At 44.7% G+C, this 24,914-nt stretch overlaps 1 protein-coding gene across 1 annotated transcript; it reads right to left on the reverse strand.

The window, feature by feature from the left end:
• Positions 1 to 106: 106 nt before the first annotated feature.
• On the reverse strand, positions 107 to 24,409 carry LOC146009743 (uncharacterized). Its single transcript, XM_083150205.1, has 3 exons — positions 24,221 to 24,409; positions 1,106 to 1,366; positions 107 to 216 (listed from the first exon to the last, which is right to left on the reverse strand). The coding sequence occupies exons 1-3, from the start codon at positions 24,246 to 24,248 to the stop codon at positions 107 to 109; spliced, it is 399 nt and encodes a 132-aa protein (XP_083006331.1). The 5' UTR covers positions 24,249 to 24,409.
• Between the last annotated feature and the right edge of the window lie 505 nt (positions 24,410 to 24,914).

Here is a 24,914-nt window from a genome sequence, read left to right on the forward strand (position 1 = left end):
TTCTGTATATTTATACTTAAACTGTAAAATAATAAAATAACACACAGACCACTTCGTACTTAAACTGAAAAATGTATTTACATAAAATAACAAAAAAATAATTAAATCACTCCAGCAGGAGGTCGCACAGGTCCTGTACGTGGCCAGCCATCCGCAGCAGGTCCTGCCGCAGCCTCATTAGGGCCCCTCTCACACCCTGGCCTTCTTCCGGGTCATCTGTGGGCATGTGAAAGGGGGTTCAACATTAATTATGCTACTCAGGTACACCTTGTACAGTCAATCCTAAGTACATACAGCATGAGAAATCATACATACAAACAATTACTTAGCCAATCCTGTATCTAATGGCAGAAAATATATGAAGCTGCCACACACACACACACACACACACACACACATTGTGTGACTCATACATTTGACAATGTATCTATCAAAATCACAACAACACTTGAGGCTCACTCACACTTCTCCTGCCAAAACACTCCCCAATCTACTAGAAAGCTACACCCACTACAACATGCCACATTTAGCCATACATATATACCTGCATGTCACTGCTTAATAGCTAAACTGCATGACAGATAGATAGATAGATAGATAGATAGATAGATAGATAGATAGATAGAGAATAGATACCACATTAAAAGGCTAGGCTAGTCCCTCTACCCTATTACTTCATGATTCCTTGTCACATTGCCAGATAGGTGAAAGTGCAGCACTAATCCGCTTCCATACACCAAACAATTTCTAAGGTCAATCCATCCTACATAAGACCTTTCAAAAATACATGGCAACAACACGGGACCACTGGCTACAGGGGGGCCCAGGGGAACTGGACACTTGAGACTCCATTAGAAATCAGGCCTGCCCATATTCCATTGATGTTTTATTGTTGCTTCTATACAAAGACCCTCCAGAAATAAACACTCATCACCTACATGAGCCTCCACATTGCACATTTGCAGCATGGCCCTATAAGGCCAAAGTGTGTCTGTTGTTTTCCATTTTGTTGGACTACTCTTTACTATATTATAGCAAAATGTCATCAGCTTTGCGACATAACAAACTGTACCTAAGTCAGTAATGAGGCATGACGTCTACTTACCCCTGCCAGGCAGCTCCACCAGCTCTTCTTCCTCCAGATTTGGAGGTGGTGGCAAATCCGGGAGGGGTAGCCCGAACTCCTCCTCTTGGTACATGGGGGGGAGGTAGACAGTGGAGGTTGGTGAGTGGCTATGGGGAGGGGTGTGTGTAGGGGTGGTGGAGGTGAGGTATTCCACCTCATGGCGGCCCTCAACCTCCTCCTCCTCCATCTCCACCTGTCCCACCTCCGCCTCCTCTCTGGCCTGTCTGGCTCTCTCCCGCGCTGTGGGTTAAACAAACAAAATGGTTGAGTGTCATTTGACATTGTAATCACTATAACAAGTACATATCATAACCACATTATATATGTGTTATATATCACACATATAGTATATGGCATTTCTATGTCATAAACACCCAATTGACCTCATGTAATCTTAATATTAAGTAATGTGCAAATGATATCATTCACTGGGCCAGATGCACTAAGCTTCAAAAGTGATAAAATGGAGAGTGAAATACAGGCAGCCAATCAGCTCATACCTGCCATGTCACAGACTGTATTTGAAAAATGACAGGTAGGAGCTGATTGGCTGCCTGTTTATTACTCTCCATTTTATCACTTTTGAAGCTGAGAGAATCTGGCCCACTGTCAATTATGTGCATTTTGCGAAAATACTTACAGCGTTGAAGACGCCACCTCAGAGCCTGCAGCCGCTCCCGCAGGTCGGACCATCGCCTCTCCAATTAGGCGATGGTCCTTCGCACATTAGTGCGGTAGAATATGCGGCGCCGGGCCGCAACATATGCCCGGCGCTTGTCCCTGTTGCTAATGAAGGGGCCTGCCTGCCCCAGCCTCCTCTCCATGACTGCCACCAGCGACAGCAGCTCCGCAGTGGAGAAGGATGGTGCTCGCTGGTAGGCAGCCATTTTAGCAATGGCACATGAAAATACTTCTTGTCCTGTGATTGGTTGTTAACTTTACTATTTGGTATTAACTTTATTATCCATATTGACATGGACATTGTGTATGCGCCCAACAATCGGCGATAACATCGCACCGCCAAGCAACGCGTGCTATCGCTTAGCTGTACTTCGCATTACTTATTGTATGCATTTATGTGTATGCGTACATTTATGAGAAAAACACATACACATACACATACTAGCACTTCTCCTGACTATACCATTATATTGGACACCTGCCTGCCTGCCTGCCTGCCTAGCTCCTACTGCTTATATATTTTCAACTAAACCCCCCAAATAAACATATATATATATATATATATATATATATATATATATATATGTGATCATAAATATTACATCTACAAATAAAATAATCACCCCCACATCCCACACATACAGGGTTGTAATTGAAATTTTCTCTTTCACAGCATCCCCACCGCTTAGGGAAGAATCTCTTGAGGAGGTGGAGGAGTCTGTGCCACCTGCCACCAGTGCCAGGCCCGTGCAGCAGCACCAGCCACCGGCCGAGGCCGAATTCGACAGGTGGGTGCAGGTGCGTTCCCATATTGACCAGCAGGGAGACTTGGCATCAGAGCGGATGCGTAGGACCGAGGAGGTCATGCAGGGTTTGGTCAGCACCCAGCAGACTATCGCTGGGAGCCTGCAGGCTATGGCTGCCACCCAGCAATCAATTGCTGCTAGCCTGCAGGTGCTGGCTGATCAAGCCCAGCGCCAAAATGACCTCCTCCTCCACCATAATGAGCTTATGGTGGAGCTAGTTGCCAGCAATAGGGTCCTATTGTCATCCGTTTCTGGTGCATTCCCACCAGCAGCACTCCCTGCTGGCAGAGGGGGAACACCATCCCCCCCCCCCCCTCACCAGCATCTGCTCCACCTGGGCCACCATCCGAACGTGGCCGTGGCCGAAGAGCTGCTGCACATGGCAAGGAGCCTACCAGGGGCAAACGTGCCCGCAAATGAACTTGTGTCCGCATTAATCTCCACCCTTATGTCTTCCCAAATCTTTCATTGAGCTGTGTCAGCTTCCTGTGTCCAATTCCGTGCAGAGGGTACCCACATTTGCCCTCGTTTCGAATGTCATGTTTGGTTCCCCTGTTGGCCTCTTTCGGCTACCATTACTGTCTGCTGTACTTGAAGTGTTGGTGCTATACTTTTGTTGTGAAGCCACCTGATGTGTTCCTAATGATTCTGCTGTGGCTATGTATGTCACAAATTCATGTATTTATTCTATATTATTTTGTATATTCCTGCCATGGTACCTTTTAATTTGTTACGGTTTCCATTTTATTTAATAAGTTCTTGTAATAAATGTTTTTTTTTTTGCCCCCAAATGTGTGGTTTAATTGATACATGTAGAAGTGACATGTGTATTTCGATTATTAATATTAAGTTATGTCCATTATTTGCAGTGTAAAAGTGTGTGAAAAGTGCAGCATCTATGTGTGTGTTTAGAAATGGTCCATTGAAGCTGCAATGGTTCCAATTGAAGCAGTGAGAAGCGTGTAATTAATGAGTAATGAGTAAAGGAGTGGATTGTATTGTGTTCAGCTGACATTGGTTGTACTGATTAGGCGTAGCGATTGCCTAGCGCATGAACGAGTGGTGTCCGCAAAGCAATACTTGCTTATGGACACCGCATATTTCTTGCCGTTTTGTTCGCGTGCATTCGGTGTGCTGTCCGAATGCACGCCTACCAAAATAAGTGCACTCCCTCGTGTCCGCCCATGTTTCCGCCCAGTTTAGCCCACTTTAAAAGTACGCCCCTGTGTAGTTCCGAATGACGCCCACAATACGCCCATATTTCCGAGTGATTGCGGTGCACATTTCTGTACGGTATTAGTGAGTACAAGTACGGAGGCCATGCGTGGCACATGCGCATAGCGTTCCCCACGCATGCGCAGACGGCTAAAAAACGCCAGCCGTAAGAATTCAGGAAAGTACGCATAGACCAGAATAAGGCCCATGGTGACATTCCTGCAGTAAAAAAAAAAACTTTTATTCTTTTAATTTAAAAAAAGCAGCACACCTAGAATTATATACGGCAGACTTAGCAACACCCCATGAATTATACGGCACTCTTGGCTCACCCCTGGACTGATACAGTACACTTAACAGCCCTTGCAGTAAAAATAAAAATTAACTTTTTTTTCTTTTCAGTAAAAAAAGGGAAGCTCCCCTGGTATGATACGGAACACATGGGGGCACCACTGAAATTATATGGCACACATGCTGGCACCCCTGGACTTTTATGGGACACATGGGGGCACCCCTGAAATTATATGGCACACATGCGGGCACCCCTGGATTTATACAAGACACATGGGGGCACTCCTGGAATTATATGACACACATGCGGGCACCCCTGGACTGATACAGGACACAAGGGGGCACCCATTGAATTATAAGACACAGATGGTGGCACCCCTGGACTGATACGGGACACTGGGCAGCACAGCTGGACTGATATGGCACACTTAACACCCTTTGCAGGTAAAAAAAAAAAAAAAACTTTTTTATTTTAATAAAAAAATGGGGAAGCTCCCCTGGACTGATACGGGACACTGGACAGCACAGCTGGACTGATACGGGACACTGGGCAGCACAGCAGGACTGATATGGGACACTTGGCAGCACAGCTGGACTGATAAGGGACACTTGGCAGCACAGCTGGACTGATACCGGCCAGCCCTGCAGTAAAAATAAAATTCTTGTTTTTCTTTCAGAGAGACCCTTACTTAGTAGCTGTACCTTCAGTAGTTCCCCCTTAGTTTATTCCACAGTAGTTCCCCCTTAGTAGTTGTTCCCTGGCCACTCAGTAGTTCCCCCTTTGTAGTTGTACATCCCCGCTCAGTAGTTCCCCCTTAATAGTTAGACCCTGGCTGCTCAGTAGTTCTCCCTTTAGTTTGTCCCCCCTCCAGCAGCCCCTATAGCCTGTTTAGTTCCCCCTTTAGTGTGTGCCCCCGCTGCAGCCCGTACATCTGTGCTGTCTGACATTCACTTGCCAAGTGAAGATGGCACCGGAGCCGGGATTTATATAGAGATCCAGTTTCATGAGAATCCAATGCGGGATGATGACGTTTTGGCCTCGTTTTGAACTTGGAAAGTCAAACTCCATGGATCCAGCCTTGGATTAGATAAGTTTGGGGGAGTTTTGGATCTCTAGGATCCGAACCCGCTCATCTCTAATGATAATAACAGCAGCTTTAGCTGGCAATATATTACCAGTAATGGGGGGGTTACTCAGCACAGGAAGTTGGTCGTCCCCAGGGGAGGGGGTGCAAGCGGTGGCAGAATGCGCAGCACAGCATCTGGGTATTTTAAAAAAATACCCCAATATTGCTGTGCAAGCTCTGTCCCTGCATGCGGTAATTGATGCATTCATGCAATATAGTCAATTATCGCATTGTGAGTTGGGCTAATATTATCACAGCACATCTGAATCTTATGATTTGGATGGTGATAAATCGGCCCCAAAGTAATTATTGGCTTATACAAATGCAATAGAGATTAGGGCTATTTACAGTGTGGACATTGCAGTATTGCATGCATCTAGGCCAGTGCCGATAGGCTGATTAGGCTACATCCTAGGGTGCCATGACTGGGGAGGGGTTGACTGGCAGGTGAGAGCTGAGTAATAAAATGAAGGCCTAATTTGTTCCATGCTTGTTAGCTGTTACCCAGCCCAATTTTCCTGAAAACTGCTCCAAAATGCCTTTAATACATTCAAGTAATATAATATTTTTTTCTAAAATAATGTTAATAAATTCGCTCCTTAGTCTGAAAAATATTCAAAAAGAATCTTGGCCATTGCATACAAACATGGATTTGTCCCCTTGTATTGTGCTAAATTTGAAACATTTTCTGTCCACTGCAATATCAGATTAAGAAAAATTTCTATAAAATAATTCAGGCTGCTGCTGCACCAAAATAAAGGTGCTCAATATGTAACTAGTTTTATTATCTTTAGAATAGTGGTCTTGTAAGCAGTTTGCAATGAAAACTGAAATTGCATTTAAAACACCAACAGTACAACATGATAAAGAGATCAGAAACAACAATGCAGTGGGATCTGACAAATTTTAAGGAAAATACATGTGAATAAACAAATCTTACAGAAAATGAAAGGGACTGGAGAAATAATAAGAAGGAAAGTCAAAACAGCCATGGAAAATAAAAGAGATGCACCTTATGGATGAATGTAGCTGACCAGGTAGAGCTAAAAGCGGTAAGAAGCCAAGAAGCGAAAATAGATTAATCAGATTAAGTGTAGGGAATGAAGTTAGTAGCCTCAAATTGATACTGTGTGCTACAGACAAGAAAAATCAGAATAGAAAGGATCTTGAAAGATAAGTTCTTCAGATAAGAGGACAATCAGAATGGTTTTGAAGGTGTGACAATATTCAACACAAAGCCATAAAAGTATCGGCATATATATTATGGGTGCAGAGTTGTGGTGCACATGAACCACAAAGTCTAGAAGGGTCCATGTCATAGCAAATTTACTGATATGTGACCAATGTGGCAGAGCTTAATCTAGGCAGGGGCCACTGTTGGCACTGTTGTCCGAAACTGCACTACACAACAGTGCTCAAATTAAACTAAAGCTACCAGCAGTCCTTACTGACAGGAGCAGCAGGCCGCAAGGGCTGTCAGGGGTTGTAGTTTATTTTGATAATAAACTCACATTTACATAATTTGAAGTTCACTCTATTAGGGTTTCTCCCCCTTTCTCTCTGCGTGTTGCTGCTATCTATCGCCCACCTGCGCTTCCCAAAACTCAATTTCTAGAAGATTTCTCTCCATGGCACCCCCATTTCTTATCCTCTGACATCTCCACTATCATCCTGGGTGACTTCAATATTGCTATTGACAGTCCACCATCTTTGCATGCTTCCAAACTCCTCTCTCTAACCTCCATAGGATCTGGATGTTTTGCCCATGTTAAACATACAACTCAGCCAATGCGATGTTAGCTGATCCTGTTTTTCAACCAGAATCCAGGGTCCCACACCCAAGATTTTGAGCTGGGATTTTGGTGGATCCCCTTCATGGTCCCCAATTACACTGCCCTGTTATCCCAGGTTCTTCCTGGGTTGATCCCTTTTCCTCTGAAAAACCTGCATAAGGGCCATTTCCATGGCTCATTATCTGGGTTTATCCCACTAAAAACCCAGCTTGGTTCCCAGGTAATTATCCAGATTTTTACCTGGTCACCATTTTTACTGACAAAAATCATGGGTCAGTGCATGTTAATGTGCAAATACCCGGGATTTTTAAGTCAGTGGCAAAGGGGTAAGAGTTACAAAGTCTCACACCACAGCTTTATAATATGGACATACAGTAATTAGAGCTGTTTTATTTTTGCAGAATCCCACTGCTTCCAATGTGGCTGTATAGGAGCGCAGTCTTCTCCTTCACCTCTGGATGTTGGCGGCCATTTAAAATATGTTCCGACTTGTGAGCCAATAGGAGTTTGCGGCCCGGCAGATGGTTTCCAGAAGACCTCAGTTTTTGTCTTGGCATAGATTTTGGAATAAACCAGGAGGCTTTGACATTTTTTGAAATGCCCCAAGTCTCTTCACCAATTAGGCAAATGCTTCAGGGCTTTGTGACTTCCTCATGTACTTTTTGGGCTTTCTCATGTACTTTTGCAGACCCTAGTCCAAAGAACAAATGCAGTGGTTAATTACCAACAGCTCCTTTATACATTGGGGAGTTCTATTCTGGCTTAAAACACGTCTTCGGTAAGTTTATTAAAGCAGCTGAGTTTTGACTGATGTCTCTTTGGAGACACAACATTACTAGGTCTGCCACCGCTTGGTAACACCGACAGTACTGGTTGCGTATATCATTGGTATACTCAGCTAGTCGTTATGGTTGAGTATACCAACACCTCCTTTACATCAAGGTCAATATATGCTTACTTGGCCTCAATGGTCAAGGATGGCACCAGCTTCTCCACACAGAAATGTGGTGGCGATTTTTCCCTGTTCTCCATAGAAGATAGGCTTCTTAGTCATTATTTTCTGAAGCTTGGGCTCCTCCTTAGGTCCTGGCTTCTGTTGCTGGGTAATTGGCATACAAGAAAAAATGTTCTCTATGTGTATATATGTGTGTACATGTTGTAGTATATATACTTTACATTGTAAGCTCCACTGGTTGATATGAATGGCCACATTTCATTAGCGCAATAAGTAATTGTGTTATGCATTGCGTTCAGTTTGTGTATATCAGAGCAAGCAACAAGTTAATATTTTCGGTACTCTTTACTTATCACGGCGCCCATCGCGGCCATCGCGGGCATTGAATGCACTAAAAAATCGGGTGCGACGCGACCGACACGATGCCCGCGATTTCCCATAGGGAACAATGTTAAATGTCTCAACTGATCCGATTTTCCTGTTCAATGCCTCAATTGACCCGATTTTTCCATAGGAAACAATGTTAAATGGCCCACAGAGGCCAAATAGGCACCCTGAAGTGTGAAATGGCCCACACAATTGTTAACGCCACCCCACGATCAACCCGAAGCGTTGAGAGTTGCTCCTCCCCCTCTGGAAAGGAATGGACTGCAAGCTTTCAGTCATGGTGGATGATGGAGGAGAAGCAGCAGCTCTTCCTCCCACTCTGGCCACAAACAAGACTACTATCACACTCACCAATAGTAGCAGCTGTGCTTTGCCTGGTGTTTGGCAGTGCAGAGGCATATAATCAAAGTGACTAATCATAATTTCTATGTTCTAGGGCAGTGCAAATTGAAGTGCGGCTATGCATAGCAGCACACTTTAAACCACTGGTCACATATACAGTAAATAACTAATAACAAGAGTGTATTTTTTTTAGTTGTATTCTGCTTTCAATTGTGCATTAGTTTCTATTTGTAGTTCTATTGAATTTGTAAATGTGTTTTTCACCCTCAATAGAACCAAAAATGTACTCAAAGGGGTGTGAAAATGGACTCAAAATAAATAACATTATACAAAAACATTCCTATTGGCCAACACAAGTCACATGCACTGTATTAACCACAAACACCTTCAGTCCTGGTCTAATTTGCATATCCATAATTTGTTTTACTGTGCCGTGATTTCGCCGGAGTACCCCACATGCTTCCCTCCCATGATTTTTACATATATTAAGGTTTCATACAATACCACATGAAATAAAATCAAATAGAAATATATCTGATGGTTTTATTGGAAATGGTGATTTTTAGTTGATCTTTGGTTCTATTAAGGTTGAATTTTAAAGTCTTACACAATAAATAAAAAGCTGAAGAAAACGCTGGCATGCGGTTTCTTTTAGGATTATGGTGAATTGACACTTTAAAATGATTTCATAAACAAACCGTCCAGTTATACTTTTAAAACATACATAAAAACTAAAAATTACTCAGTTATGTTCATAGCAAAAAAAGCAGGAGAGAACTTTTAAAACTGAATAAAAAATAAAGGCCCTTATTCTGATCGGTGCGGATATTCCCGCATGCGGACGGACCGCCGATGTTGATCGTCTGCGCATGTGCAGAGGTCACTCTGCGCATGTGCAGGCGATTTCGCCGCACGGATTCTTTATACGCCGCACAGGGGGCGTAGAGGGGCGTGAGGGGCTACTTATCCTCATTACCCTATGCATACGCCCCCCGTTTCATGGGTGTTCCCATGAAAACGCGGGGCGTATGCATGGTAATGAGGCCGTGACGCGTGGGTACGGGGCGGGCATCTGACATCGCCGGATGTCAGCTGCCCGCCCCCATACATGTTTTCACACGGACAAGTGTCCGTGTGGTCTTGTGTTGCGGGACCTGGTGGAGCGTGCGGCCCTGCATTCGATGTTCGGCGACCATCGAATGCAGGGGCAGCTCCCAAGACGGAGGAGGCGTATCCCCGTCCAATTTCACGCGGATCGCCACATATCCGCGTACGGACGGCAGGTGGCGATCCGTATGGAAGGCGGGGATTCGCCTGCACGGTTGCGGCCGCATATTCTGATCGGGCCGCACCGATCAGAATAAGGGCCAAAGTGAGAATTTGACTTTATATCCACCCCTTATAGCACAGGTCTTCAACCTGTGGCCCTACAGATGTTGTGGAACAACATTTCCCAGCATGCCCTGACAGTTTTGGCATGCTCTTATAGGAAAAAATGTGGCAATGCATGTTGGAACATGTAGTTTCACAACATGCCTTATAGAATCATAGAATTGTGCTGACACTCATGGAAACTTTTCCTTTAAATGTCCAAATAAATGTCCCCCCTCTTGTCAGGTGAAACTTGGTTGAATACTTCGTTATAAGACAATAAAAGTTCAGCTCAGTAGTTCATTCAATTTATAATTGAGGCTCAAGGGAACAATTTAAATTCACCTTAATAGCATGCTCATTTCATTATATGTGTGAACTTTTCCTTCACAGGCAAAAGTTTCTATTGTACTTTTTATGCAGCTGCAGCATTCAGTTGTAAGAGAAATAAACCATGGTCATACTTATAATAAAATAGAAGTTTTCCTCACAGTCCCTCTGTATTACCAGGGTTGTACTTGATTGTGTCCTGGCTGTTGAGTCTTCAGACTTCATAGAGTCATATCTAGAGAACCCAGCAGCTGGCAAAGCAGATTTTAAAGCATGTTAAGGGTCGAGGCCAGGCATATCCAACCTTGGACCTCCAGCTTTTTTGAAACTACACATCCCAGCATGCCTTGCAATAGTTTTAGCATTCCCTAATAGCAAAACGGTGCCAAGGCATGATGGGACTTGTAGTTTCACAACAGCTAGAAGGCTGAGGTTGGACATACCTGGTCTAGGCTATCCAGATGGTAAGACGCATTTCTCTGCCTCTGTCTTTTTGGCAGCTTCCACACAAACTGAGAAAGCCTCTCACACATCTGGTGGCACATCGACTATGATTTTATGTTGTAGTGTGGCCATACCATGTTTAAAATTGGCAAAATGCCAGACGATTGGCTGGTCACCTGTACCGGATAACAGTTCTGTCTTATTGGCTGACTGATGTTGCACAATACTAAGCTTAAACTGGCACTTGGTCTTTCTGATATAATAAAGGGCCTGATTCTGGGTGACTCAGTAATCTGCGAAGATGGCACTTTACCGAGTCCCGTCATGTGATGTCAGCCGTCCGCCCCGCCACATTGCATCACAGCTGCATTTGCATGGGAAGGTCCAGTGTTTGCATGGTGATGCCCATGAAATACTGGGCGTTCCTACAGTATGAGAAGTGGGTGGGATTCCTGTTGCGCAATATAGCAGCAGGTCACGGTGAGGGCTTGGAGGGAACACCACACCTCCAATAGATACAGAAACAAGAAAAGTAGGTGTGCCCTCCACCTTAGAATAGCGCTATAAAATGAATATAACTCCCCTGTTTGCAGGCCTGTGTCTGGGTTGGATCTCTTATGCACTTGGTCGTAGGATATGAAAGACAAGAAAACAAAGAGCTCCGCCCTCGTGTAATACTGTTTGGTCACAAACTCGCTATATAAATATCGGGGATGACAAGAGACTGATACAACTAAACAGTGAGATCGGGGGATTCCCCCTTTCAAAAAACACTCACACTATCTCAAAGTATTCAGGCGTATCACAATAAAATCAATAGACTTCCTTATTCTGCACGGATATTCAAATAAATTCGGGGATTCCCCCTTTCCATGTACTCACTCTTTCCCGTCTTGAGAAAAGCACTTCATATGGTCTTTATCCTGTGTAAAGCCGAAAAACCTCACCAAGGAAAAGATAAAAATGGATCCTTTATTCAAAAAATAATAGTAAAAAACACAAGCTAGGTGACTCATTAATGATTAACTGACGTTACAGAGGTCCAGATGGTAAATTCTACGCGGCCCCGCAAATAATCCCTCTGATAACAGTCAGATCGCCCAGATGAGTTCAGCTGTTCCCTACACAAGTCACTCCCAACGCGTTTCAATCTCCGTTTGAGATTTTTGTTCAAGGCGCCAGTGACTTCCATATACAAGGTTTAAATAGCCCTCCAATTATCTGTATTCCCAACACCTGTGGGATGATCAGCCTCCTGTATACAATAAAATTCCCCTATATCACTTTTATTATTCAGGTTCCCGGGTATGGGGCTCGTAACAGGACACTTCCTGTCTCTTCAGTTCTCCCCCGGAAGTGACGTGGCGGGACTGTGATGCGTCACCTCCCCGAAAGTGACGCGGCGGGATTCCATTCTCTCCGGCGGACTATAATACCGGCTGTCTCTCTTCGCCGGAAGTGATGTAGTAATGTGCTGTCTTCTAAGTCCTCCTACACCTCACGGAAGTGGTGTGTATAGCGTCTGAGTTTCGTTCAGCGGCCATCTTGGTACACCTTATTCGGCATTAGTCTCAAACGGAGATCGAAACACGTTGGCGGTGACTTGTATAGGGAGCAGCTGAACTCATCTGGGCGATCTGACTGTTATCAGAGGGATTATTTGCGGGGCCCCGTAGAATTTACCATCTGGACCTCTGTAACGTCAGTCAACCCTTAATGAGTCACCTAGCTTGTGTTTTTTACAATTCATTTTTGAATAAAGGATCCATTTTTATCCTTTCCTTGGTGAGGTTTTTCGGCTTCTTTACATAGGATAAACACCATATAAAGTGCTTATCTCAAGACGGGAAAGAGTGAGTACATGGAAAGGGGGAATCCCCGAATTTATTTGAATATCCGTGTAGAATAAGGAAGTCTATTGATTTTATTGTGATATGCCTGAATACTTTGAGATAGTGTGAGTGTTCTGAAAGGGGGAATCCCCCGATCTCACTGTTTAGTTGTATCAGTCTCTTGTCATCCCCCAAATTTATATAGCGAGTTTGTGACCAAACAGTATTACACGAGGGCGGAGCTCTTTGTTTTCTTGTCTGTCATATCCCACGACCAAGTGCATAAGAGATCCAACCTAGACACGGGTCCAACCCAGACACAGGCCTGCAAACAGGGGAGTTATATTCATTTTATAGCGCTATTCTAAGTTGGAGGGCACCCCATACTTTTCTTGTTCCTGCAGTATGTCCCAGCTCCACCACTGAACCCCCCCTGCCCAAGCCCCTGCCCTGCTTGTGCAATCACTACAAAGGCGCCCGCACATTAGCCTTGCACATGTGCATATGAGAATATGCCAATACCAGGTACTTCACCATCAGTCTCTCATGTGAACACATGGGGGGAACAGAACGAAGTAGAATCAGTGCCCAAGTCCATATGGACCCATAATAGCATAGATAACAAACTTTGAGCTACATGTCAAGGGCCAATTCATGCTGTATCTCCTCCCTGTGTGGGTGGTTAGCATTATACACTGTGACACATTTGTAGGGAGAAGGAGGTCATGTTACTGTAATAATGGTAAATATAAGCTAATTAAACCATTTGAAATTGTCACCAATGAAGTTAGTCTGGCCATACACGTAATTAATCTTCTGGTCATTTCATGACTGCACAATTGTATAGCCAAACTCCAGGTAAGATCCTTATAATTATATAGCTACTCAGATACAGTATGGGGTGAACTTTTGGGGTGTGGGGCGCCCTTGATTGCATTGGGGCACCATCATTTAACATTTGCAGTGCAGAGGCATATAATCAAATTGACTTATCATAATGTCACCTGTGGAGTTCTAGGGCAGTGCAAATTAAAGTGCGGCTATGCATAGTAGCACACTTTAAACCACTGGTCACATATACAGTAAATAACTAATAACAAGAGTGCATTTTTAGTTCTATTCTGCTTTCGACTGTGCATTAGTTTCTATTTGTAGTTCTATTGAATTTGTAAATGTGTTTTTCACCTTCAATAGAACCAAAAATGTACTCAAAGGGGTGTGAAAATGGACTCAAAATAAATAAAATTATACAAAAGCATTACTATTGGCCAACACAAGTCACATGCACTGTATTAACCACAAACACCTTCAGTCCTGGTCTAATTTGCATATCCATAATTTGTTTTACTGTGCCGTGATTTCGCCGGAGTACCCCACATGCTTCCCTCCCATGATTTTTACATATATTAAGGTTTCATACAATACCACATGAAATAAAATCAAATAGAAATATATCTGATGGTTTTATTGGAAATGGTTATTTTTAGTTGATTTTTGGTTCTATTAAGGTTGAATTTTAAAGTCTTACACAATAAATAAAAAGCTGAAGAAAGTTCTGGCATGCGGTTTCTTTTAGGATTATGGTGAAATTTACACTTTAAAATTATTTCATAAACAAACCGTCCAGTTATACTTTTAAAACATACATTAAAACTAAAAATGACTCAGTTATGGTCAGAGCAAAACAAGCAGGAGAGAACTTTTTAAACTGAATAAAAAATAAAGGGAGAATTGGACTTTATATCCCAGAGACGTGCGGTGAGGTCAGTGGTTGGTGAGGCACTGGCAGCAGAATGACTTGGTGCAGGGGAGCGGCGAGTCCTGCAAACATCAAGGGCGCCATAGCAGCCTCAACCTCCATAATGGTATTCTTATATACCATATGCAACAGTAATACACCATTTACACATATTGCCACACAGTAAAGCCCCTTATACATATGGCACACCTTAGTAATGCCCTTTTACAAATTATGCCACACCTTATGAATCCACTGATTCAAATAATTCCCCCATACACAAACTGTTTTCTACACATTATTTATGCTCTTATACACATAATACACCTTACTAGGGCCGGACTGGGACCAGAAATAGGCCCTGGCATTTTTGAGCACACAGGCCCACTAGCAGTAGGCGGGACCCTTGAGCGGCGAAGCCGCGCGGTGAAAAAGGGGGCGTGGCCTCACAGAAAGGAGACGTGGCATCACAAAAAGTAGCAGTACACATTATGGAAGACACCGTAATGCTTATTACACCTTATGGCACACACCGTTATGCCCATTACAGAATATGACACAATCCTTATGCCCATTACAGAATATGACACAATACTTATGCCCATTACACATTGTGGCACACACCGTAATGCCCATTACACATTGTGGCACACACACCAACACGTAATACCCAGCACAGAATATGACACACACCATATGCCCCCAATATTGCCAGGTATGCCCCCACTAATGCCAGATATGCCCCCAGTAGTGCCAGGTATGCCCCACTAATGCCAGGTATGCCCCCACTAATTCCAGATATGCCCCCAATAGTGCCAGGTATGCCCCCCAATAGTGCCAGGTATGCCACCAATAGTGGCAGGTATGCCACCAATAGTGCCAGGTATAGAAACATAGAAATGCCCCCAATAGTGCCAGCACTCACCATTGTTGCTCTGAGAATCTGATGTCCCCATCTGCTGTGGCTGCTGCCTGCTACCCTTCTTCCAAAGACAGGAGAGCAGCACAGCACATCGTCACACAGCACAGCGTCTCAACTTAAGTTCCCTGTGACTGAGCCATCAGCAAATCAAAGCTCGTGGGCCTGCTCCTGAGTGGCTGCCGGCCCGCGAGCTCTGATTGGCTGATGGCGGCACAGGAATACACACTGAGGGGAAGGAGAGACGCGCGATGCGCTCTCCTCCCATCAGTGCTAGCGGTGGTGGCAATCAATGGAGGGAGGTAGGGATGGACGGGCGGGCTGCGGGCATCTGCAGTGGTGGCCGCCGCGTCATGACGTCAGTATGCAAATGACGCGGCGCCCAGTATGACGGACTGGGAGGGCGGCAGCAGGGCGGACACAACATTAACATTTACTGCAGCACAATATTGGCCCACAGGTCCATCGGCCCTTCTGGCATTTGCCAGAAGTGCCAGATGGCCAGTCCGGCCCTGCACCTTACACATATGCCCTACATGACTAATGCCCATATACACATAAGACCTTTTACACATAAGCCCCACATTACTTATGCCCTTCTAAACGTAATGCACCTTACACATATGCCCCTATGATTAATGCCCATATAAGGAGCTGTACATATATGCCCCACATTACTTATAGTATGCCCTTATACACATAATGCACCTTACACATATGTCCTACATGATTAATTCCCATATACTCATAAGGCCCCGTACATATATGCACCACATATACACACATTTTTAAATTCCCATATACACATAATGTTCTTTACATTGCCCCACATTATCAAAATTGCTCTTATACAAAATGCTCATTACATCGCCCCACATTATTAAAATTTCTCTTACACAGATAAGGATAATTCACCTTACACATTCCCATTGTCTGCTCCCCGGCTCTCAAAGTGGCAACCATCCAACTCCCAGACAGTGGTCCCCGGCATCTGCATTTCCCCTACTGCCCTCCCGTCCCTGGCTCTCACCCGACTGCCCTGGGGCTGCCACTTACCCTAAGGCTCCGGCAGGGCTCCTGGGATCTCCTGCTGGATGTCCCCTTGGCATGTAGCTGTCAGCTGACAGCAGCCATGTGCTCAGAGGCGCCCACGGGGTTGGGAGCCGTTTATGCCGGACACGCAGGAAGGGGGGCTGGGGTGCGGAGATCCGGGTGGGGAAGGAGCGCTTCCACTCTCCAGGTGAGGGGGGAGCCGGTATTTGGGTCCGTGCAGCCGCGCCGAGTAGGGAAGGGAAGGGGGAGTTTTTGCGGAGGCTCTTGCACGCGCAGTGTGGGGAAGGGGGGGGGGCGGTGCGGAGGGTGCAGCGCTGCGCTTGACAGGCAGCAGAGACCAATCATAGCTGCCTCAGTGACAGGACAAGCACCCCCTGTCACTGAGGCACCGCTATAGGTGCCGCCTATACAGGTTTTTTCAATGGCATTTTGCAGCCTGCTGCTTGGCTCCGCCCCCTGCCCGCCCCGTGTTTCTGAGACCTGAACATTGCTAGACAGAGGCACGGCTCCCAATGCCTGCAAAACGAATACAAAAAAAAAAATGATGGTGTAAAAATTAATTGGATGATATAAAGCATATACTTATGACACATAATATGTGTCATAAGTATTTTCTTTGTATTATTTTATTATGTTTATCATTTATGACAGGGGAGGCACTGCCTCCCCTGCCTCCCCTGACTGCACGTCCCTGTTATATCCACCCCTTATAGCACAGGTCTTCAACCTGTGGCCCTACAGATGTTATGGAACAACATTTCCCAGCATGCCCTGACAGTTTTGGCATGCTCTTATAGGAAAAAATGTGGCAATGCATGTTGGAACATGTAGTTTCACAACATCTGGAGGGCCATAGGTTGAAGACCCATGCCTTATAGAATCATAGAATTGTGCTGACACTTTCATGGAAACTTTTCCTTTAAATGTCCAAATAAATGTCCCCCTTCTTGTCAGGTGAAACTTGGTTGAATACTTAGTTAAAAGACAATAAAAAGTTCAGCTCAGTAGTTCATTCAATTTATAATTGAGGCTCAAGGGAACAATTTAAATTCACCTTAATAGCATGCTCATTTCATTATATGTGTGTGAACTTTTCCTTCACAGGCAAAAGTTTCTATTGTACTTTTTATGCAGCTGCAGCATTCAGTTGTAAGAGAAATAAACCATGGTCATACTTATAATAAAATAGAAGTTTTCCTCACAGTCCCTCTGTATTACCAGGATTGTACTTGATTGTGTCCTGGCTGTTGAGTCTTCGCACTTCATAGAGTCATATCTAGAGAACCCAGCAGCTGGCAAAGCAGATGTTAAAGCATGTTAAGGGTCTAGGCCAGGCATGTCCAACCTTGGCCCTCCAGCTTTTTTGAAACTACACATCCCAGCATGCCTTGCAATAGTTTTAGCATTCCCTAATAGCAAAACGGTGCCAAGGCATGATGGGACTTGTAGTTTCACAACAGCTAGAAGGCTGAGGTTGGACATGCCTGGTCTAGGCTATCCAGATGGTAAGACGCATTTCTCTGCCTCTGTCTTTTTGGCAGCTTCCACACAAACTGAGAAAGCCTCTCTCACATCTGGTGGCACATCGTCTATGATTTTATGTTGTAGTGTGGCCATACCATGTTTAAAATTGGCAAAATGCCAGACGATTGGCTGGTCACCTGTACCGGATGACAGTTCTGTCTTATTGGCTGACCAATGTTGCACAATACTAAGCTTAAACTGGCACTTGGTCTTTCTGATATAATAAAGGGCCTGATTCTGGGTGACTCAGTAATCTGCGAAGATGGCACTTTACCGAGTCCCATCATGTGATGTCAGCCGCCCGCCTCCGCCACATTGTATCTCAGCTTAATTTGCATGGGAAGGTCCAGCGTTTGCATGGTGATGCCCATGAAACACTGGGCGTTCCTACAGTATGAGAAGTGGGTGGGATTCCTGTTGCGCAATATAGCAGCAGGTCACGGTGAGGGCTTGGAGGGAACACCACACCTCCAATAGATACAGAAACAAGAAAAGTAGGGGTGCCCTCCACCTTAGAATAGCGTTATAAAATGAATATAACTCCCCTGTTTGCAGGCCTGTGTCTGGGTTGTTTTACACTGGCGAACTATCAGAGAAAGTCGGCTCCTGATTGGCCAGAAATCATTCTGAATATAGACGCCGACGGAGTAACATCTCAGCGCATCCAGAGCTGAGATGTTACTCCGTCGGCGTCTATATTCAGAATGATTTCTGGCCAATCAGGAGCCGACTTTCTCGGCTCCTGATTGGCCGAGAAATCATTCTGTTCACAGACGGCGAAGAGGAAACATCTCAGCGCCGGCCAAAGTCCTTCAAGCCGGGTACCAGTCGGGAGCAGCGCTGTCACCGGAGGTCGCCGCCGGGGAGCAGGTGAGTTGGATTTCCCTCCTTAGGTACCCCTCTGGACTACCACGGATCCCGGACCCCGGATTCTTCACGCCAGGAGCCCCGGAACCCCAGGACCAGCCCCGGAACCAGGACCAAGGCCCCGGAACCGGACTCTTCTGCCCTGGAGCCCCGGAGGAAGAATCCAGGATCCAGGGACCGACCTACGGGCTCAAGGTAGGTAAGTATCAGTGTGTGTGTGTTTTGTGTGTATTAAAGTTTTATTTTACAGGGTGTCAGTGTGATTTTGTGCACTATTTTTTACACTGCAGAACTACAAGTGCCAGCGGGCCCTTTAATGCCCCGCATGCTGGGACTTGTGGTTCCCCAAGTCCCAGCATGCAGGGTAGGCTTGCTGGGACTGATATTTAGCCAGTGTAAAACAATAGTTTACATTCTTTTTTTTACACAAAGCATCAGCTCCATGCCCACAGCCCAGGGGCATGGAGGACAGCCCCGGACTATCAGCATGGGCTGGTAAGTCCTGGAGGGGGGGACCCCTTCATTGGAGGGGTCCCCACTTCCCCAGGACCCCTGCCCATGCTGACCAGCCAGGGGGTTAATGCTTTGGCCGGGGGGACTTGTATAAAAAGTCTCCCCCCGGCTGTGGCATTACCCTGCTGGCTGGTTGTGTCCGGTGCTGGTTCTTAAAATACGGGGGACCCCTAGTCACTTTGTCCCCCGTATTTTGGGAACCAGCGCCGGACCTTGAGTCTGGTGCTGGTTTCATAAAATCAAGGGGACCCCTATTTGTCGGGGACCCTGATTTTATGTCACCAGCACCGGCTCAGTGAGCCCGGGGCTGGTTACACTCGGGCGGGGGACCCCGCGCTCGGTTCTTTTTTTGACAACCTTGCGCTGTCCTGCAAATGTGCGATTTTCAGACATGAAAATCGCACATTTTCAGGACTAAAAACAGCGCACCACATCGCCGCAAATCGCCCCTATTCGCACTTTTCAGCCTCCAATGCGCATCACATTAAATATGCGCATTTAGGCAGAAAAATGCGATTTCAAAAAAGGCGATTTGCGGCGATATGGTGCGCAAATAAAACATGCGCATTTAGCGCAGATCATAGAATGTCACCCTCACACTATCTCAAAGTATTCAGGTGTATCACAATAAAATCAATAGACTTCCTTATTCTACACGGATATTCAAATAAATTCGGGGATTCCCCCTTTCCATGTACTCACTCTTTCCCGTCTTGAGAAAAGCACTTCATATGGTCTTTATCCTGTGTAAAGAAGCTGAAAAACCTCACCAAGGAAAAGATAAAAATGGATCCTTTATTCAAAAATGAATGGTAAAAAACACAAGCTAGGTGACTCATTAATGGTTGACTGACGTTACAGAGGTCCAGATGGTAAATTCTAGCGGCCCCGCAAATAATCCCTCTGATAACAGTCAGATCGCCCAGATGAGTTCAGCTGCTCCCTACACAAGTCACCACCAACACGTTTCGATCTCCGTTTGAGATTTTTGTTCAAGGTGCCAGTGACTTCCATATACAAGGTTTAAATAGCCCTCCAATTATCTGTATTCCCAACACCTGTGGGATGATCAGCCTCCTGTATACAATAAAATTCCCCTATATCACTATTATTATTCATGTTCCTGGGTATGGGGCTCGTAACAGGACACTTCCTGTCTCTTCAGTTCTCCCCCGGAAGTGACGTGGCGGGACTGTGACGCGTCACCTCCCCGGAAGTGACGCGGCGGGATTCCATTCTCTCCGGCGGACTGAAATACCGGCTGTCTCTCTTCGCTGGAAGTGATGTAGTAATGTGCTGTCTTCTAAGTCCTCCTACACCTCACGGAAGTGGTGTGAATAGCGTCTGAGTTTCGTTCGGCGGCCATCTTGGTACACCTTATTCGGCATTAGTCTCAAATGGAGATCGAAACGCGTTGGCGGTGACTTGTATAGGGAGCAGCTGAACTCATCTGGGCGATCTGACTGTTATCAGAGGGATTATTTGTGGGGCCCCGTAGAATTTACCATCTGGACCTCTGTAACGTCAGTCAACCCTTAATGAGTCACCTAGCTTGTGTTTTTTACCATTCATTTTTAAATAAAGGATCCATTTTTATCCTTTCCTTGGTGAGGTTTTTCGGCTTCTTTAGACAGGATAAACACCATATGAAGTGCTTTTCTCAAGACGGGAAAGAGTGAGTACATGGAAAGGGGGAATCCCGAAATTTATTTGAATATCCGTGTAGAATAAGGAAGTCTATTGATTTTATTGTGATACGCCTGAATACATTGAGATAGTGTGAGTGTTCTGAAAGGGGGAATCTCCCGATCTCACTGTTTAGTTGTATCAGTCTCTTGTCATCCCACAAATTTATATAGTGAGTTTGTGACCAAACAGTATTACACGAGGGCGGAGCTCTTTGTTTTCTTGTCTGTCATATCCTACGACCAAGTGCATAAGAGATCTAACCTAGACACGGGTCCAACCCAGACACAGGCCTGCAAACAGGGGAGTCATATTCATTTTATAGCGCTATTCTAAGGTGGAGGGCACCCCTACTTTTCTTGTTCCTACAGTATGTCCCAGCTCCACCACTGAACCTCCCCTGCCCAAGCCCCTGCCTCGCTTGTGCAATCACTACAAAGGCGCCCGCACATTAGCCTTGCACATATGAGAATATGCCAATACCAGCTACTTCACCATCAGTGTCTCATGTGAACACATGGGGGGAATAGAAGGAAGTAGAATCAGTGCCCAAGTCCATATGGACCCATAATAGCATAGATAACAAACTTTGAGCTATATGTCAAGGGCCAATTTATGCTGTATCTCCTCCCTGTGTAGGTGGTTAGCATTATACACTGTGACACATTTGTAGGGAGAAGGAGGTCATGTTACTGTAATAATGGTAAATATAAGCTAATTAAACCATTTGAAATTGTCACCAATGAAGTTAGTCAGGCCATACACGTAATTAATCTTCTGGTCATTTCATGACTGCACAATTCTATAGCCAAACTCCAGGTAAGATCCTTATAATTATATAGCTACTCAGATACAGTATGGGGTGAACTTTTGGGGTGTGGGGCACCCTTGATTGCATTGGGGCACCATCATTTAACATTTGCAGTGCAGAGGCATATAATCAAATTGACTTATCATAATGTCACCTGTGGAGTTCTAGGGCAGTGCAAATTGAAGTGCGGCTATGCATAGTAGCACACTTTAAACCACTGGTCACATATACAGTAAATAACTAATAACAAGAGTGCATTTTTAGTTCTATTCTGCTTTCGACTGTGCATTAGTTGCTATTTGTAGTTCTATTGAATTTGTAAATGTGTTTTTCACCTTCAATAGAACCAAAAATGTACTCAAAGGGGTGTGAAAATAAACTCAAAATAAATAAAATTATACAAAAGCATTACTATTGGCCAACACAAGTCACATGCACTATATTAACCAAAAACACCTTCAGTCCTGGTCTAATTTGCATATCCATATTTTGTTTTACTGTGACGTGACTTCGCCAGAGTACCCCACATGCTTCCCTCCCATGATTTTTACATATATTAAGGTTTCATACAATACCACATGAAATAAAATCAAATAGAAATATATCTGATGTTTTTTTTTGGAAATGGTGATTTTTAGTTGATTTTTGGTTCTATTAAGGTTGAATTTTAAAGTCTTACACAATAAATAAAAAGCTGAAGAAAGTTCTGGCATGCGGTTTCTTTTAGGATTATGGTGAAATTTACACTTTAAAATGATTTTATAAACAAACCGTCCGGTTATACTTTTATAACATACATAAAAACTAAAATTTCTCAGTTATGTTATACTTTTAAAACATACATTAAAACTAAAAATTACTCAGTTATGTTCATAGCAAAAAAAGCAGGAGAGAACTTTTAAACTGAATAAAAAATAAAGGGAGAATTGGACTTTATATCCACCCCTTATAGCACAGGTCTTCAACCTGTGGCAGTACAGATGTTGTGGAACAACATTTCCCAGCATGCCCTGACAGTTGGAACATGTAGTTTCACAACATCTGGAGGGCCATAGGTTGAAGACCCATGCCTTATAGAATCATAGAATTGTGCTGACACTTTCATGGAAACTTTTCCTTTAAATGTGCAAATAAATGTCCCCCCTCTTGTCAGGTGAAACTTGGTTGAATACTTAGTTATAAGACAATAAAAGTTCAGCTCAGTAGTTCATTCAATTTATAATTGAGGCTCAAGGGAACAATTTAAATTCACCTTAATAGCATGCTCATTTCATTATATGTGTGTGAACTTTTCCTTCACAGGCAAAAGTTTCTATTGTACTTTTTATGCAGCTGCAGCATTCAGTTGTAAGAGAAATAAACCATGGTCATACTTATAATAAAATAGAAGTTTTCCTCACAGTCCCTCTGTATTACCAGGGTTGTACTTGATTGTGTCCTGGCTGTTGAGTCTTCGCACTTCATAGAGTCATATCTAGAGAACCCAGCAGCTGGCAAAGCAGATTTTAAAGCATGTTAAGGGTCTAGGCCAGGCATGTCCAACCTTGGACCTCCAGCTTTTTTGAAACTACACATCCCAGCATGCCTTGCAATAGTTTTAGCATTCCCTAATAGCAAAACGGTGGCAAGGCATGATGGGACTTGTAGTTTCACAACAGCTAGAAGGCTGAGGTTGGACATGCCTGGTCTAGGCTATCCAGATGGTAAGACGCATTTCTCTGCCTCTGTCTTTTTGGCAGCTTCCACACAAACTGAGAAAGCCTCTCTCACATCTGGTGGCACATCGTCTATGATTTTATGTTGTAGTGTGGCCATACCATGTTTAAAATTGGCAAAATGCCAGACGATTGGCTGGTCACCTGTACCGGATGACAGTTCTGTCTTATTGGCTGACCGATGTTGCACAATACTAAGCTTAAACTGGCACTTGGTCTTTCTGATATAATAAAGGGCCTGATTCTGGTTGACTCAGTAAGCTGCGAAGATTGCAGCTTACCGAGTCTCATCATGTGATGTCAGCCGTCCGCCCTGCCCCATTGCATCACAGCTGCATTTGCATGGGAAGGTCCAGCACTTGCATGGTGATGCCCATGAAACACTGGGCATTCTTTAATTCTTACTCTCTGGAGTCAAACAGCAGTGGCAGCATCCGGAAAAATGGCTGCTGTGCCATTTTACTGGAGATCTCCACCTGGGTAGCAGAGTCTGATCGCTCTAGTGCTCGGACTCTTCTGTGTTGTGCCACCACCGGCTGAGCGGAGGGGCCAGACAGTGGGCGGGATGAATTAAAATACATCGCAGTGCCGCCGCTTTGATGCTAGCAGATATGTACTAACATATGCAACTAGCATTGCAACGTGGTGAAGGAGGCCCCCAGCGATACCTGTGATGTGGTGTCTCCCGCAATACCTGTGACGTGGTGTGTGGGGGTCTCCATCCAGGGCCGTCAAGAGGGGGGGTCTGGGGGTACTTGAGTCCTGGGCCCCAGACAGAAATGGGGCCCGAGACCGAGTGGCAGCATGAATGACATGAAAGGCTGAACCTGTCTGTTATGCCAGGTACGTGCCGGGATTCGGCTCAGCTACTGTCAGACGAACATGGCCGGGCAGGCAGAGAAGAAGGGGCAGTGGATTCTGGGAATTGTAGTTTATATTTTACTGCTCAGACGATGAGCAGTTAAATATAAACTACAAATTCCATAATGCAGTTCAGCCCGATAGGCTACTAGTGGGAGTGGGAGCAATAAAAGCGTCACAGGACGTCTCCCACGTGCAACACTTGCCGGAATGTTTCTACTTTGAAGTTGGGAATGGGATAAGGCTGTTTATGTTGGAGATAGCTTTCCAGATCTCCCCCTCCTCTTCATCCGTGCACGAAGACGTGTTTAAACACAGATAGGGTAATGATTCTTTTTTTTCTTATGTAAAATGTTTTTTTTAAATACCAGCAGCTTGTAATGTCAGTATTCATTTGATATAAGGCAAGTAAACTGGTATATGTGTGTGTATATTATTTTATTTTTATTTTTTTCAAGGAGGGCGGGCCCCACTATTTCTGTCAGTCGTGGGCCCCACTATTTCTGGTGGCAGCCCTGTCTCTGTCA

The sequence above is a fragment of the Crinia signifera genome, chromosome 6 (genome assembly GCF_055691185.1).
Source record: "Crinia signifera chromosome 6, ASM5569118v1, whole genome shotgun sequence".
NCBI classification, from domain to species: Eukaryota; Metazoa; Chordata; class Amphibia; order Anura; family Myobatrachidae; genus Crinia; species Crinia signifera.

What these genes read in the sequence shown, in the direction of transcription:
- LOC146009743 (XM_083150205.1), bottom strand. Translation starts at nt 24,248, where the DNA reads ATGGAGACCCCCACACACCACGTCACAG. An exon ending in CCCCACACACCACGTCACAG is followed by an intron (nt 1,367 to 24,220) that starts GTATTGCGGGAG and finishes TTTAACCCACAG; the next exon opens with CGCGGGAGAGAGCCAGACAG. An exon ending in GGTGGAGCTGCCTGGCAGGG is followed by an intron (nt 217 to 1,105) that starts GTAAGTAGACGT and finishes ACATGCCCACAG; the next exon opens with ATGACCCGGAAGAAGGCCAG.